Below are 16294 nucleotides of genomic sequence, written 5' to 3' on the forward strand. Positions count from 1 at the left end.
TATTGTTGTCAAGTTTTATTTATGCCACGTTATTTTTAAAAGTTACTTATATTTTTGAAACAAAGTTTATATTATAGTGTTTTTAGGCTCTTTATTATAAAAGATACACTACTCAATCTGTCTGTCTGATTTGTAAAAAAAAGACTAAAGTAGCATTGATTTATTAAATAAGTATGAATTTTTTTATCCGTTATGTTCTTTAAAATGTTTTGAGCTTGGCTATTTTTAATATATCTCTTGGGTGTTAGTATTACTTTATATTTATTACTCGGTTTCTAAATAACTTTATATATTCAATAAAACGTAGTGACTTGTAAAGTTAGCTGACCATTATTCATCATAAACAATAAGTAGAAATTTTGTAAAGGTGAGTAAAGTTCACTGTTTGCATAAAATATCGCTGTTTAACACTTATTCCGGCAATTCAACAAAGTGTTTGTGTTTTCTCCATTCTAGTAACAATTTTGTGAGCTTTTAGGTTTAGATTATTCAACAAAAAAATTGTACCAAGTTTTGACTTGCAAATTGTCAACTTGAAAATATTAATTTTAAATCAGGACTAGTATATCAACAACAAGTTCTTATTCACAAAAAATGTCTGTTCTCAGAACATCTTATAAAGTTTGTTTCAACCAAAAGTTAACAAAAACTAGACTTAAAATTTCTGTTTAATACTACACTAAACCTAAAGCTTATTTGAAACTTTCTTGACAGTTTTAACACAATTGTCAAAACATTAAGCTTTTAAATGAAAATTTTTGTTTTTTCCGTCATATATATCGTATCTCCTTGTGCAGGTAACTTTATTATTTTTAATAGTATGTGTTTAAGAAGAAGTTATATAATTTTTAGGATGATGTTTTTTTTAGATACTTAACAATTACCAAAAAGCAGCTTCATTATGTTGAAAATAAGAAAAAAAGTTGTAGAAATGCTGATTAAGATTTTTCTTGAGATAGTTAATTTCGTTTAAGCATAAAATTTATTCAAATAAAAAACTACTGTCCTTAAATTTTCTAATTCCAGTCGCGGGCCAATTGTGATAAAAAATTCAAAAATTAACAACTCATTAACACTATAAGTTTTAAGTTTTTTGATATGAGTGTTTATGAAAACGCTACTAAACAAATAAACTAAAAAAAAAAGTATGTTTAAAAGTAACCAAAGTGTATATATAGTCTTAAGGCAGTCAAACATAAATAATAAAAGTAGGAACGAAATAATTTGTGTCGGTACTTTATGATTACACTTAAGATACATTTTTAAATAATAACATATATTTAAAAATAAGATTACACATAAAACTGTCTAGAGTTGCTTGAAAATACCAAGTTTATAAAATAGGGTTTTTAAATATTTTCTAGTCTTGCCTATTTAACCTTTTCCTAACTTTTCTAAAATTCTGGCAAATGAAAAAAAAAACAGTAAGAAAATTAATTAAAACTTGGTGTGTTTAAATAATCAAGATGTTAAACTTTCTTTCTATAAATCTAACTAATTAACAATTGTTTTATTTATAGATAACAACATTTTATTGTCCGTTATAACATGAAACACAACAAAAAGTTTAACAAATACTTTTTAGTGAATATTTCGAAAGCAGAAAGTAATAAAACTAAATTTTATCCTTGAAAGTTAAATCGGCTATAGTCCAAAAAGGAGCAAATTGGCTTAGTTTAGGAAACCCTTGTATGGATCTGATCTGGATTTTTTTTAAGTAGTGTGCTATAAAAAAAATTCAGAAAGTTTTACAAAGTTTTGGTTCATGAAACTAGCGGAAAAATATTGCTTTGTTATTTCACTTACTATTTGTAACTTAATTATTTATTTCGGTTTTCAACTTCAAAGTAGTTTATTATAGATATTAACAACGGCCGGTGCTCAAATATGCACGAAGAGTCGCTTTCTCGCAGCTCCAACTTCGTACGGTAGAAAATCAACCGGCGGGAGAAATTATGACTCCTTCAAGCATTGCGCAGTTCAGGCAAGCTCATGTCTGGGTTGTAATTGATTTTTGAGCTTGCTGCCGTTCAACATTATTAATTTACTGAGACCAACAGTAACAGTTGCGATTTTGAATGCATTGGAGTGTTTTACGAGGCCCGTATTTTTATTCTAAGTAATTTAAACTTTGTCTAACAAACGTTGCTTCGTATTACCATTAAGTATAAGCTTAAGTTCCTGAACAGATATGGAATTTATGCATACATGTTTTGTTATCTTTATTAAGAGTTATTAAATTTAAAAGTACTGTTAAAAAATTGTAGAAATTGCCAACGTACTGTATTTATTGAATTAAACAATTCAATTAAATTGAAAAACTTTCAAAATTAGAAAACCTATATTTATTACTTAAAAAATAAGAATGGTTAAAAAACCAAACTTTTTTAAATTATTAAGACTCTAAGTTACCTATCAGTAGGATTTCATTAAATTAATTACTTATAGATAATTTTTTAAAAATACTCAAGAATTACATTCAATTGGTTATGTACTATAGGTGACGATCTTTTTTATTTTAAAATTAAACGCTTAAATATACGTTATCTAAATTGAACAGATTTATTTTAAAAATAGCAACAAATATTAAATTATGTATTAGTCCAAAACAATAAGTTACTTAAACGTGTAAAGTGTTTTCAATAGATAATAAGCTTAGGTACTTTTACGCAACAAAAACCAATAATGTTTTCTGTCAACTCAAACTCTTCTTCACACCATTGATCTTTGCCAATGTCGTAGCACCAATATGATCGCGAGTAGGCACTGTAGGCAACAATCTTTTCACCGATTGAAACAACTCTGAAGCGGCTTGATTTCTGATCTCTTCTCACCGGTCTCTTGATCAGCGCGAACTGCTGGCAGTCGGAATCAAAGACTTCGCAGCTTTCACGAGAGGGATAGAATGCGGGACGTGCGATTATGAACAGCTTGTTTCTGACGGCCACTTGTCCGTGATATTCTCTGGCGCCCAGCATGCTCGGCATTTGCGCCCACTCGTTCGTCTCGTGGTCGTACGCTTCGACTGCGCGCGAGTGCGCTCCGTCAACAGTCCCGCCGGAAACGACCACTTTTCCTCGGTAAGCCGAACAAGCCGCGTTGTTTCTTCTGAGCATCATCTCAGCAATTGGTTTGAACGAGCAGTCTTTCGTGTCGAACATTCTTTCAGTGTCACTTGGATTATGGACATAAGCGTCGTTACGTTTATCTCTCCTTTCACCCCCACAAATATATATTTTGTCCATCAAAGCGCAAGCGCAAAAATTTTCCTGCTTCACGTCCTCTTGCGACACGCGCTGCCAAGTTTGGGTGAGCACAGAGTATTTGTCAACCTGTGTTACGGTTCCGAACCCGTTGAAACCATAAAGAAAATAAACTTCTCCCCTCAGATAAACTGCTTTGAAGTGGGCTCGCGTTCTTTTCATTTGCAACGCGTCAGCTTTGGAGGGTTTAAAATTTCTACCGTCCACCTTGTGCACGTTGGTGAAAAACATTTTTCCGAAGTAGCCTCCGCAGACGAGCACGTCAAACATGTCTTGACCGCAGTACCTGTGACGAGCGGAAAGTTTGCTTTCAACTTTTTTGCTGTCAACAACGTTTTGTAAAATTGTAGCGCGCTCGTCGTTTCCCGCAAAAGCCGAGCTTTCGCGCAGCAAACGCTCCAAGCTGCCGCTCGACAACAAACTGAGACGCACTTTTGCGAAGAGATCGCTCGCGAAAGCTCTTCTGCCTTCAAAGTCGCGGCTCAGCCAACCGTTGGCTGCGTTGACGACCTCAAGCTCGGAAGTGACATGCAGCGAAGAGCTTGCAAGCACTTTTGCAACCAGAGCAGAGCTCAGCTGCTGAAAGTTTTCAGTTTCAGCGACCACCGTGAAAAATCGTTCTATGTAGCACAGCAAAGCCTTAGAAAGGTTTTTTAAACTGAAGGTGACAGTTATCTCATAAAAGGCCGCCACATTCTTGAAACTTGTTTTCTCCTTGAAAACTTCGCAAATCTGGTTGCTTACTTCAACTTCACTCAGCAAAATCTTGCTTATCTTCAAATTTGAAACAGTTTTCATATCTTCTGTTTTATGTGCATTTGTTAAAAAATCAATATAAATATTTTTTCAACTAAAAAAGATTGCTCAATTTACAGAGATGTAAAGAGTTTACTTAAACAGGGATGTGCCAGTGTTAAGTATTTTATTTACAACCAGGTTTCAATGACAAAAAATTGCGACCTCTTCAAGTGAATTAAAATAGTAAGCAATGTTGCTAGCCTGTAATGTTGTGTGCAGTTTACTAGTTGCAATAAACCTGGTTGCAAATAAAACAACTAATTTGCATATCTCTATTTAAAAAATCAATATAAAGTAATGGATTTAGTTATTTAATATAATTAAAGTATAATAGGGGTAGGCAACTTTTTAATCGGCTGGCTGGGTCCGAAAAAAAATATTTTTTGGCGAGCCGAGCATTTTGAGTTATTAATCTACTGGATCCAGTATACGGATCCAACAGAATAATAAATTTTTAAAACCGGGTCTTAATTAGAAACTACTATTATTCGGCCAGATACTAATTTTATGGGTCTAATAGATCATTATTGCAAAATCATTTCTTTCACAAAAATTTCACAAGTATGACATTTTAAGTGTTTATTAAGTACTCAGATTATTATATTTATTATAACCCTGAAAAGCAAAAGCACTAATACTAATTTTATAAATACAAAACTATGATTACTAAAAATTACTTGAGACAAACTTTGACTTGCTAAGTTTAGCATTAAGTTTTTAAATTCTTTAAATTTTGAATTTCTAAATGTAATGTCATACTAAAGTTCATCGTCACATCAAACTTAATGAAAAATAAAATTATGATATAAATGTACTTCTCCGCTTATAACACTGACTGTTCTATATTTGCAACTGTTGGTAAATAATTCAAGTTGTTCTTACTGAGACTGAAAAACACAGTATAAGTTTTAACTTTAATACCTTTTCTACAGAGTAATGTTTATTAGCGAAAGTAACCTTTCTATTAAGTTGGTATTCAATTCGTTCACATGCCTAAACAAATGTAGCATGAATCTGAGAGACAATTCATATTTGAAAAATGATTTGAATTATTTTAATTTCATTTCACTCAAAAATAACTAATTAGCGGTTTTCGGTCCCAAACGTGTCTTATGAATTTTTTAAACAATATAAAAATTTAAAGTTGAGTAGTTGACTGAAAACAGATGTGAACTGCTGTTTGGAAAATGATAAAAACTACTTTTTTTGATATCAATTTAAACAACTCTCTGTTTTTTCAGGAAGACTTTGACTTTTGACTCGTCAATATTTTATTAGTGTTATTAAAATGATAGACTGCCAAAGGTAGATAAGTAAAATATCAGATTTAAATAAAAGTTTTGCTTTGGGTAATTTGAAAAAAGAATATTCCAACTGAGTTTGAACAAAACAAAAACATTAGGACAAAACGGTGTTTTTATAACTATACACAAATATAAAATAAAAACACTTTCAAACATGCAATCGAAGTCTAATTATTACAATTTGTGTAGTAAAAGTATGGTATAAAGTTTGTAACATTAAACTTTGCATGCCAGTCATTTTCATCGGCGGGCCAAATTCCATTTAAATTTTAAAAAAGTTATCGGACTGGGCTTTTCAACTCTGCGGGCTTGATCCGGCCCGCGGTCAGTACGTTGCCTACCCCTAAAATAGAACGACTGTACTAGCTTTTTGTAAAAATATAAATGAGCATGTATTAAGTAAATGGTAGTAAATATTATGTAATAATTCACCTGCTCGAATTTGTTTAGTTTGAAAAATTTTTTCTTCTTCGGCAACTCTGGCTCTGCAAAACCCGACAAAATTTGTTTCATTTAAGTTTTTCCAAAATTTTTCAGTTGTTGAGACTTTGCGTTTTTTCTTTATAAAATTATTCATGTTTTAACTTTAAAAAAATCCTGCTTTATAAATTAGCCCTATAATTAAAAAAATCCAATCTGTGCACAAATAATTTTTCGTGCAAAATAGTCACTTCTGCAAAAATAACCCTTCGTTTAAAAGTGTCTTCGTGCAGTTTTGTTTTCATGCAAAAGTGCTTACGTGCAATTTTTTCCCTCGTGCAAATTTGAATTCTATTTATAGCTTCTGCCTATAATCTGTGAAACTCAATGTGGGTCAATTTTACATCAAGACAGTTTTTCACGGAGGGTCATTGTGCACGAGTGGTAATTTTGCACTAAAGTAATAAAATTAAGTAATTTGAAAATAAAAGTGAATAAAAAGAGCTACCGATCGAGGATAAAGGTTAAGGGTAACATTGATAGTAAAAAAAAAACAATAAACTTGTAAAGAAATTCAACCCATGCAAAAGTGTTTCGTGGATAAGTGTAACTTCGTGCAAAAGGAGCTCTTCGTGCAAAATTGCTTCTTTTTGTATTTTTGACACTTACCAGTGGAATGTATCTTGTTGGAACCGGTCAACATTTCACGAGGGGACTAAATTGAACGAAGACAATTTTACACGGAAGGTCAGATTTTCACGAGTGACAGTTTTGCACGAACGGTCATTTTTGCACGAGAGTAAAAAAACAGAAAAAAGAAAGTTATAAATAAATAAATAAAATAAAAATAAATCAACAAAAACAATCAGGAGATAAAAAAGTTACTGACCGAGGGTAAGGGTTAGGGTGACAGTGATAGTAAAAATAAAACTAATAAAATTACTATAAAAAACACAAGAAGAATGAATTAAAATAAATTAATCTAAAAAAAGAGAATCGAAAAGCTACAGACCGACAGTAAGGGTTAGGGGTAACAGTGATAGTAAAAATAAAACAAAAAACAACTTATAAAAAATATAAAGCTAATTTAAAATAACTTACAGATCGAGAGTAAGGTTTAGTGATAACAGTGATAGTAAAAAAATAAATGACAATGACAATAGAACAAAAAATTAAAATTATAAAATAAAAATTCAATTTCTTGAATAAATTTTTGTGCAAAATTGAACATCCGTCCAAAAGTGTCTTTGTGCAAAAGAACCTTCGTGCAATTTTATACGCTCGTGAAAGTTTCACACCTACACGTATCTTGTATCACACACTTTTAAAGCTAAAATATGCTAAAAATATAAACTTTAAAAGATGTTTTTAATCTATAAGATATTATTTTAAATGGTTAATAACAACTTAAACCCCTCACATAAAAACTTAAGTAAAATTTTTTACATAAGTGTAGCTTAATAAATTTTTTTATTAAAAATATTCTTATATATCATAAGTTAAAATAAATATTTTTTTTATACTTTTACATAAAAATTTCAGCTTGGTATACTTTTTTATAATATGATTAAATTTAGATCGCATTTAAACTTATATTAAAAACTTTTTTTAAAAATATAGTTATAGTATTTCTATAAATTTTTTAAATAGTTTAGATATTAAAATCATGTTTTATTAATGTTACAAAATAAGTTCTGCATAAAAAACATATAATAATGCAACTATAACAATGTTTTCTTTCTTCATTTAATAGAAAAATAGAAGTTAAAAAGATAATTTTGATCCTTTATTGTAATTTATTATAAATTATCACTGGTCTTCACAGTGTACACTAGTGCACACTACTGTACACGAAATTTATTTTGGGGTTCATGAATCGTAATGTGAAAAATTATCCTAAATTTTGAAACTTTTACTAGATATTCTGCAGTTGATATTGAAAAATAAAAAAGGTCTTAGCTCTGAGTAGTTTTAAATGGTAGGTTTGAAACTTATACTAGGTGTTATAAAAAAAGAGCAATTAATAGTCCACAAGTCGTATAAGGGGGCGTCAAAAGGCCATAGATTAAAACTTACACTAGATATTATGAAGTTGATAGTAAAGAGCAAAATTAAAAGTTTTTGGTGTTTTTAATGGTAATTTTAAAACATTACTATATATTATCAAGCTTGCCAAAAATGTCGAAAACTTTCTTCAAGGTTTTTATGAATTTTTTTCATGGTTTTTATAAGTACACGGTTTTGGGACTATTTTTAGTTTGAAGCTAAGATTAAGGTTAAAAACTGTGCAAAACAATAATAACACATTAAAAAATACTGTTAAGCTACTATAAGTGTGTTTAAAAAATAATAATTTTGATGATGACAAAAAAAATTATTTATATGGTAGAAAACTGTGTCAAATTAAAGTTTTCTTACTAAACATGTAAAATATTTTTAAAATTCCCATTTTTTCCGATTTTTAAGTGAACTTTGTTTGAAACTGCAGGTTTCTTAGTGACTTATATTAAAATTCCAGGTTTTTTAAGAAAGTTCTCAAATTCCAGCATCAATTAAGGTTTTTCTAGGTATTTGGATTCCCAGCTATTTTATTATCACATTTTAAATGACTATTAAATTCCATTTTATTATGTATGAAAATGAGAGATCATCAGTTGCCTAAAAATTCCGTAAAACGTTTTTGAACAGATAAATAGAAGGTATGTATAAAAAATTAAAAAATAGTAAGCAAAACAAAAAGAAAAGTATTGAAAAGTTTTTGGCTTTTAAAAATTATGCTTTAAACTAAAATTTGTTGCATTATACTGTAAAGTATAAAATGTTATGTTAACCCTGTATAAAAAAAAAGAAATTCAGGAGCAAGAAGTCCTTAACTTGAAACTTTTGAGTTCATATTGGAGAGGAAAAAAAGTCTTAGTTTATTTTAGTGGTAGGTTTAAAACTTACATCAAGACTGCCAAAATTTTTCAAGAAATTTCTTCCAAGTTTTTTGTATTTTTTCAAGATTTTTATAAGTACACATTTGTATGACTATTTTCAGTTCAAAGTTAAGATTAAGGTTTAAAACTGTGCAAAACAATAATAACTCATTAGAATTATACTATTTAGCTACTTTAAATGTTATTTTTTTAATTAAAAAAAATTGTTGATTAAAAATATTTTTATTTATATGGTAGAAAATGGTGTCAAATTTAAATTTTCTTATTTATTATGAAAAAAATGTTTAAAAATCCCATGTTTTCAGGTTCTTTAAAATACTTTGTTCAAAATTGCAAGTTTTTTAGTTATTTTTATTAAAAAATCAAGGATTTTCCAGGTTTTATTTTGTCTAAACTATCTAATTACAGGTTTTTACAGGTATTTTAGATACCCTGTGTTATATTTTATTATCACAGTTATAAATGTCTGTTTTACTTTTATAAAAACATATATAAAAGATCATAAGTTGCCTGATTATTCTATAAAAAGTTTTTGAACAAATAAATAAAAAAGATCTACAAAAAAACAAAATACTGACAATCAAAACAAAAAAATAAAGAAAAGAAAAGTATTGAAAAATCTATGGTTTAAAAAAATATGACTTAAATAACCTTATGCTTTAAACTAAAAATTGTTGCTTTATAATGTAAAGTATGAAATGTTATGTTAACCTTGTATTATAGAAAACAATTGGACTTTTAGAGGACCACAAGGCTATGACTTGAAGCTTACACTAAATATTTTGATTGATGAGTTGATAATGAAAAACAAAAAAAAAAGGTATTTCGTAGTTTTTTGATAAACTTTGTTTGAGTGTAAAAAAAGTTTGGAAAACCCTGCACTAGATAATACGGGAAATTTGAAATTTATTCTAGATATTTGCGCATTTAGGTACACAAAATTATTGTTTTGCATTTTAGGGTGCACAGATTTTGATAAGCTTGGAGACCACTGCTTTATATAACTACTTGTAAGAAAAATTATTTATTAATTACTTATCTTTTTAGGTAAAGTTTATTTTAACTTTAACTACAAGAAACTGTATTTTTTTTACTAAGTAAACAAAATGGCTTTTTTTTTGCCTGAGCCAAAGTTGTAGTGTAATTAACCAGGAGAGTCACTAAAGTATTTTATTTATTATTGTTGTCATTATTAATAGAAAACTGATATTCATGAGGCTCAGGGTTAGCCGAAAGGGGCGGATTCATCTATTCAAGGGCGAAAATATGTAATCAGATTATTTTTACTTTTTATGAAATTGCAGAAATTTTGCTAAAAATAACTTTCACAGGGTTCCTTGGTATTTATAACGAAAAACTTTAAAAATTCCCAGGAATAACTGACGGGAGTTTAAAATTTTTGCTAGATGTTCTAAGGTTTGCCTTAAATAACAAAATTTACTTTATTAGAAGCCTGCTTTTATTGCATTTTTTGTCAACTTATTCAAAATTTTAACTTAATAATGTCAACTACTGCTGAGGTAAAAGCTAGATTCTACTTTAAAAGTTTTCAATCTCCATCTGCAAAATTTATATATACTATCTGGAACGGGACAAATATGCACGAAGACACTTTTGCCGACGTTAGAAATGCCGAAGCTCGATTTTTACTTTTTTTCAAGGTCAAAATTTGCTACAAAAATGACTTCTCACTCTCAAAACCGGTGTTTTCGCACTCCCACGGGACCCCGAAAACGGGTTTTCGCGCGCCCCTCCCCCCTAAAATTTTCCCGGCAACCGTTTGTTGGACCGTCGAATCGCGCTGGCCCCATTATGTTTTTTTAACTTTTTCAAAATGCTAAATTTCAAGCAAAACTTGCGATGAAAACCACATTTTTCTCAAAACCTCAACATTTCGGATTTTTCCTCAAAAAAATTGAAATTAAAACACTTTCGCCCTCTACGGGTCGAAAATGGCCGGTTTTAACCTTTAAATTTTACTTTTTTGGAGGAAAAATAACGATGAATCGAGGTATTTGAGCGGTTTTAAATTTTAACTTTTACTTTTTTTTGGATTAAAAATAAAGTTGAATTACGGTATGTGAGCTTATTTCAATTTTAACTTTTACTTTTTTTGGATTAGATATCAAGTCGAAAAACGGTATGTGAGCTTATTTCAATTTTAACTTTTACTTTTTTATCGGAGTAAAACGCAAACGTCGAAGTGCGGAAAGTTTCATTAAAAATTTTTACTTTTTTTTCAACAAAAGTGGACGTTAGAAATGCCGAAGCTCGATTTTTACTTTTTTTCAAGGTCAAAATTTGCTACAAAAATGACTTCTCACTCTCAAAACCGGTGTTTTCGCACGCCCACGGGACCCCGAAAACGGGTTTTCGCGCGCCCCTCCCCCCTAAAATTTTCCCGGCAACCGTTTGTTGGACCGTCGAATCGCGCTGGCCCCATTATGTTTTTTTAATTTTTTCAAAATGCTAAATTTCAAGCAAAACTTTTAATTTTAATAACTTTTGATGTTCTATGACACCATAACCATACAAATGAACAATTTTTATGGAATATTGTACTTTACGCAAACTTAAAAATCAAATTGATCCCTACAGTTTATAGAAAATTACATCAAAGTAGTTTTTTATTTTATTTTATGCAGCTTAACAATTACGTTTCATCTAAAAAAAATCATTCTTAACTGCACTGTTTAAACTTTCCATTTAATTTTAAAAATTGGCTTCTTTTTTTTTGCAACATTCTATACAAGCAAGGTGTTTCATACTTTAGTTTGTTTAAATAATTTAATTACAAATAATTAAAATTTACAAAATACTTTAAAATTATGGCCATAGGAGGGGGGGGGACTGCAATACCTTTTTTTCACAAAAATTAAATTTGGCATTTATATGAAAGCTTTAAATACAAACTAAAAGCCACTTTTTATAGAATTCAAAAATATCATTTAAATTTTAAGATGTTTAACTTTTTGTAAAAAGTTTCCGATACAAACGTATGGACCGCAAATTTTTCGGGGTCAATTTTTTCAAAAATTTTAAAATTCACTGAAAATCTATCTCCTCCTTCATTTATCAAGCAATCTTCTTCAATTTTTCATGAAATGTTCCTTATGTTAAAAGGAAAAAAAAATTAATAAAAAATTTTTAATTATTTAAAAAAAAAAGTAAAACGTTATCAAAAAAAAAAAAACTTCCAAAAAAATACTATTTTTACTAAAAAGTTTTAAGTTCCATAAAAAAGTTTTTTTTTTATTGTTTAAAATTAGACTGTGAAAGTTTGAAGAATATTGCTTGAAAAATGTAGAAGCAGATAGATTTTGAATAAATAGTTATTTTTCGCTGTTTTAGTTTTCCCCTCCCATAAGAAACCTATTATGCGGCCCGACTTTGACTGGTCATATTTCAAAAAAACTCGAATTTTTAAAAACGATAAAAATCATCATAAAGCTTAAAAACAAACTCTATAAAATAAGATCAACTTGTAAAAAACATGGATAACCTCCCCTATGGCCTTAACTCATAGCGGTTTAGTTTAATATTTTACAATTAAAGTGTCAGTTCGTATATTCTTGTAAATCAACAATTTATCAATTCAACAGTATCATATTGTTTTTATAAAGCTTTCTAATACAACTTATATTTTATTAAATTCCATAACAACTTATTAAATAATTTAGTCATGCATTTCATGTATTTAAAAAACATTTGTTGTACAATTTTATGGTTAAACTTAACAAAAATTTCAAAACAAACCTTTACAGTATGCAAAACCCCTTAAGCAACCAGTAACAATTTATTGATGGTGTAGATCTCCACGAACTGTTTCAGTTTACCACTTCCACTCGAAAAGCTCCAAGTTTACTTCGGGTATGTTGATATCCAAAGGTGCTACTTCCGGTCAACCTGTAATAAGAAAAGTAGAAAAATTGCACGTTTTAGCAGAAAAGATGTTCAAAAAACTAGTTCACTAGAAAACCTTAAATGTGAAGTATACTGCAAAAAAACAGTCGATGAGCGTTATAATTAAACAGAAATTGTTTCTAGATAATTCAGATGGTTTATGTGTGTGTTTTAAAAACTTTAAAACAACTGTATTAATTCGTCTAGTTTTTATAAATTTTATTTCTTTTAAGTTTTCTAAAATATAACTCTGTGTAATGAGATTAAATATTTTGTCAATCCCCTATAAATAAAAGGTTGTTGTTGCTCTTAATAGCTAAGGAGAGTGTTGACTTATTAAACTGTTCGAATCGTATTCTATTATCAGTTATTATCTTAAACAATTTCCTAACATAAAATAATGTGAAAGAAAATTAATTATCAACGTAAATAAGTAGTTATTCTTCATTTTAAAAATAAAAATTCGTTTATACTTAAGTGTACAGTATATAGGGTTGCCACTTGTTTTTTCAAAAAAATGTCCAGGTTTTCTGAATTTCTTCCTGGTTTTTAAAAGTACACATTTTTATAGTTTGAATAATACAGTTTTATGTTAGTAACAAACAAGTAAAAAGTAACAGTATAAACTTCTTTTTTAAATGATTGTATAAAGCAAGTTTTAATTGCTATATCTATTTAATATACTATACAAGATAATACAGTTATTTATACACAAAATGCTGAAATACAATAAAAAAACGTATTAATAATCATAAAATAAAAAGTTTACAAAAGTGCCAGGCTTGGTTTAGATAAAGTAATATATTTTAAAGTAAAAATGATAGATATTGTATTTTGAATAAAACATACTAACTATAGACAAGAAAATTTTATGTATAAAATACTTTATTGTCAGTTTTTTGGGTCTATCTTCATTAAAACTTTAAAACAAACCATTTGAGAAAACTTCCTTGAGCATTAGTATTGACATGTTGGATATGTGTCTCTCAAGAGCTTATTCAGTGAGCTTTACTTGCTTGTTTTATATGGTTGTTTATCCATGACCTAAGTAAAAGAGTGTTTATATTAGATTGCTTTTGGTCTTAATGTTATAGAAATGAGTTCTAATTACAAAGTTTTTAAATAATTTAAGCTTTGTCTACCATATATATTTTATCGATAAATTATCTAATGATTATCTCAAAACTATTTATTACTCTTTTATAAAAGCAATGCATAGACTTATTAAATTTATTGCAGTTTAATAAATGAAAATATACCAATTAATGTAATAAGAGTTGATCTAATTATCATGTTTCAAAATAAACATAAACTTTGTGGCAATTTTATATGTGTACGTAATTTGAATTATATGTTTGTACAATTAGTAATTACCAATTGTAAAAATTTATATAATTAAATCAACTGACAATACTATTATCTCATATGAAATTTCAACTTTGTTATAGTGCTAAAAAATAACTGGCTGCTTATAAGAGTTAGATTTAATGTGTGATTAATGAGTTAATTTTATAAAAATGATAATAATTTGTTTCTTATAAACTAACAAGTATTATGTCAACATTTTGATGCCAAATATTCAGTTTAAAGATTTTAGTCTACAAAAAACAAACATAATTTACAAAAGTTATTCTGTTAGAAGTAGTTAAAAACAACAGAACTTATTTTAAAAAGTTAGGAAAGTCTAAGGATAGAATAACAATTTAAAACAAAGTCAGCAACTACAAATTCTTTGACCTTTTATACAATGACAATTTTCATACTTTCATAACTTTATGTTCTACCATACAGATGTTTATTAGTAAACATGATTGAATTAGACTTTCTTCTAAGAAAAAAACAATTTTTAAAAATGAACAATTCAAAGAGAAGCTATGTATGGTATACATAAATCTTGTCTTTCAATATTTATAAACTTTACAGTAAGCTTTAAATCAGGGTTTCCCAAAGTGGGCAAAGTGGCCCCTAAGGGGGCCAGGAGCAGTAAATGAGCCACAGGGGGACCATGAGACCATAATTTGAAACTTAAACTAGATATTCTTGAGTTGCAGATGAAAAAAAAAATATCTTCGGTGTTTTTTATCGTAGTTTATGAGTAATCTTGTTCAAGGGGGTAATGTTTTCAATTTCTTTAAATTTGCAAAAAAGTTTGGGAAACCCTGCTTTAAATGGTAGTTATTAATCAATATTGAAGAAAGGGAGTATCTAACATTTGTAAACTCTATGGCTCTATAAACAATAAAAAATGATAATAATTATATCATATTTATTAACTATCTTAGTGGGTAAATAGTTATGAAACTAACATAGCTTAAACTTTGACTAGAACTAACCATTGCCAATCTTTAAAATCAAAAAAATTGTCCTAAGTGACTAAAACTATCTTGAATGACCTTAAACTGTCTTGAGTCATGCTAATTTTTTTTATTTTAAAAAAGATTTAAATAAGTTAAAATATTTGTTTTAATTACAGAAACTCAAACTTTTTTTAAAACACCCTATATAGTTTGTAATTGAAGTTTTTAAGTAGTTTAATTATTAAAAACAGAAAGTTGATTTCTTTATTGTGTTTTCTGGTTGATTTTATCAAAAAAAAAAAAAAAACTAGTGAGCTACTAAGCTATAAGTAATATTTTTTTATAACTTGGTTATAATATCTAGATTGTTCTAAAAAATATCAGTTGTTTAACCTCTTAACACTTTGAACTCACTTTTGATATATGTTTGATTAAATTTGAAAGAATTTAACTGGTAACTTATGAAATGAATAAACTATTTTGAATTTAATTTGTATAATATAAAAAATAATTAAATTATAATTTATTTACTTTTAAACTTTTATTTTAATGTCCCTAAAACTATTTTTATTTTTTTAAATCATCATGATAAGATTAAAGTTCAAGTTGTTGTTAAAAAACATTTGTTCTCAGCTTTTATACACCTTTTTCTAACCTACTATATCAAAAATATACTAAAAGTGATGTTATACTTAATCTCTTTCAATTAATAATTACAAGGAACACATATCCTTACTCATAATAACTAATATTAAGAAATTAATTGAAGTTTAAATTTTTTTTTTAATTAAATTTAGAGACTAACTTAAATGAAAAGAGAAGAAACTAAATATTACAAAACTTATGTAGGACCTAACGTGCCTACATAACTTCTTTAGCTAAACATTAATACTTAATTAATATATAATAATAATTAGTATTTTTTAAAAGGACTAAATTTTATTTTAAGACATAAAAACAATTATTTTTTTAAACAACAGTATATAAGATTTAGTAAACTAAACAATAAAACTGAAATTTTTTTAGTGATTAAAAATTAAATACAGGGTTTCCAAATGTTTTTGAGAAATTTCTTCCAAGGTTTTCAAAAGTACAATATTTTGGATGTATTCTTTAATATATTTAACTAATTTAAAGGTAAAAAGCTGTTTTAAATAACATAACAATATTAAAAAGATACTGTAAACCTACTCTAAATGTGTTTCTAAATATAAAAAATGTTTATGATAACAACAAAAAAATATCAATATGATAGATATTTTGTATCAAAACAAAATTTCATTACTTAAAATGTAAAAGTTACTTTAATTTCTAGGTCTTTTCAGGTTTTTTGCTAGTCTTAGTTGTTGTAAAATAAGGAAAATATTAAT

General features: G+C 27.9%; 1 protein-coding gene across 1 annotated transcript; it reads right to left on the reverse strand.

Annotated features, from left to right (window-relative positions):
- Positions 1-2639: 2639 nt before the first annotated feature.
- LOC145843196 (kelch-like protein 7) lies at positions 2640-4061 on the reverse strand. The gene has a single exon (XM_082950656.1). The coding sequence runs from the start codon at positions 4059-4061 to the stop codon at positions 2640-2642; it is 1422 nt and encodes a 473-aa protein (XP_082806782.1).
- Positions 4062-16294: the final 12233 nt, after the last annotated feature.

This window comes from Thalia democratica, chromosome 8, assembly GCF_965202585.1.
Source record: "Thalia democratica chromosome 8, ktThaDemo2.hap1.1, whole genome shotgun sequence".
NCBI lineage: Eukaryota > Metazoa > Chordata > Thaliacea > Salpida > Salpidae > Thalia > Thalia democratica.

Excerpts from the sequence above, each read along its gene's own strand:
- LOC145843196 (XM_082950656.1), bottom strand. The coding sequence starts at position 4,061 with ATGAAAACTGTTTCAAATTTGAAGATAAGCAAGATTTTGCTGAGTGAA.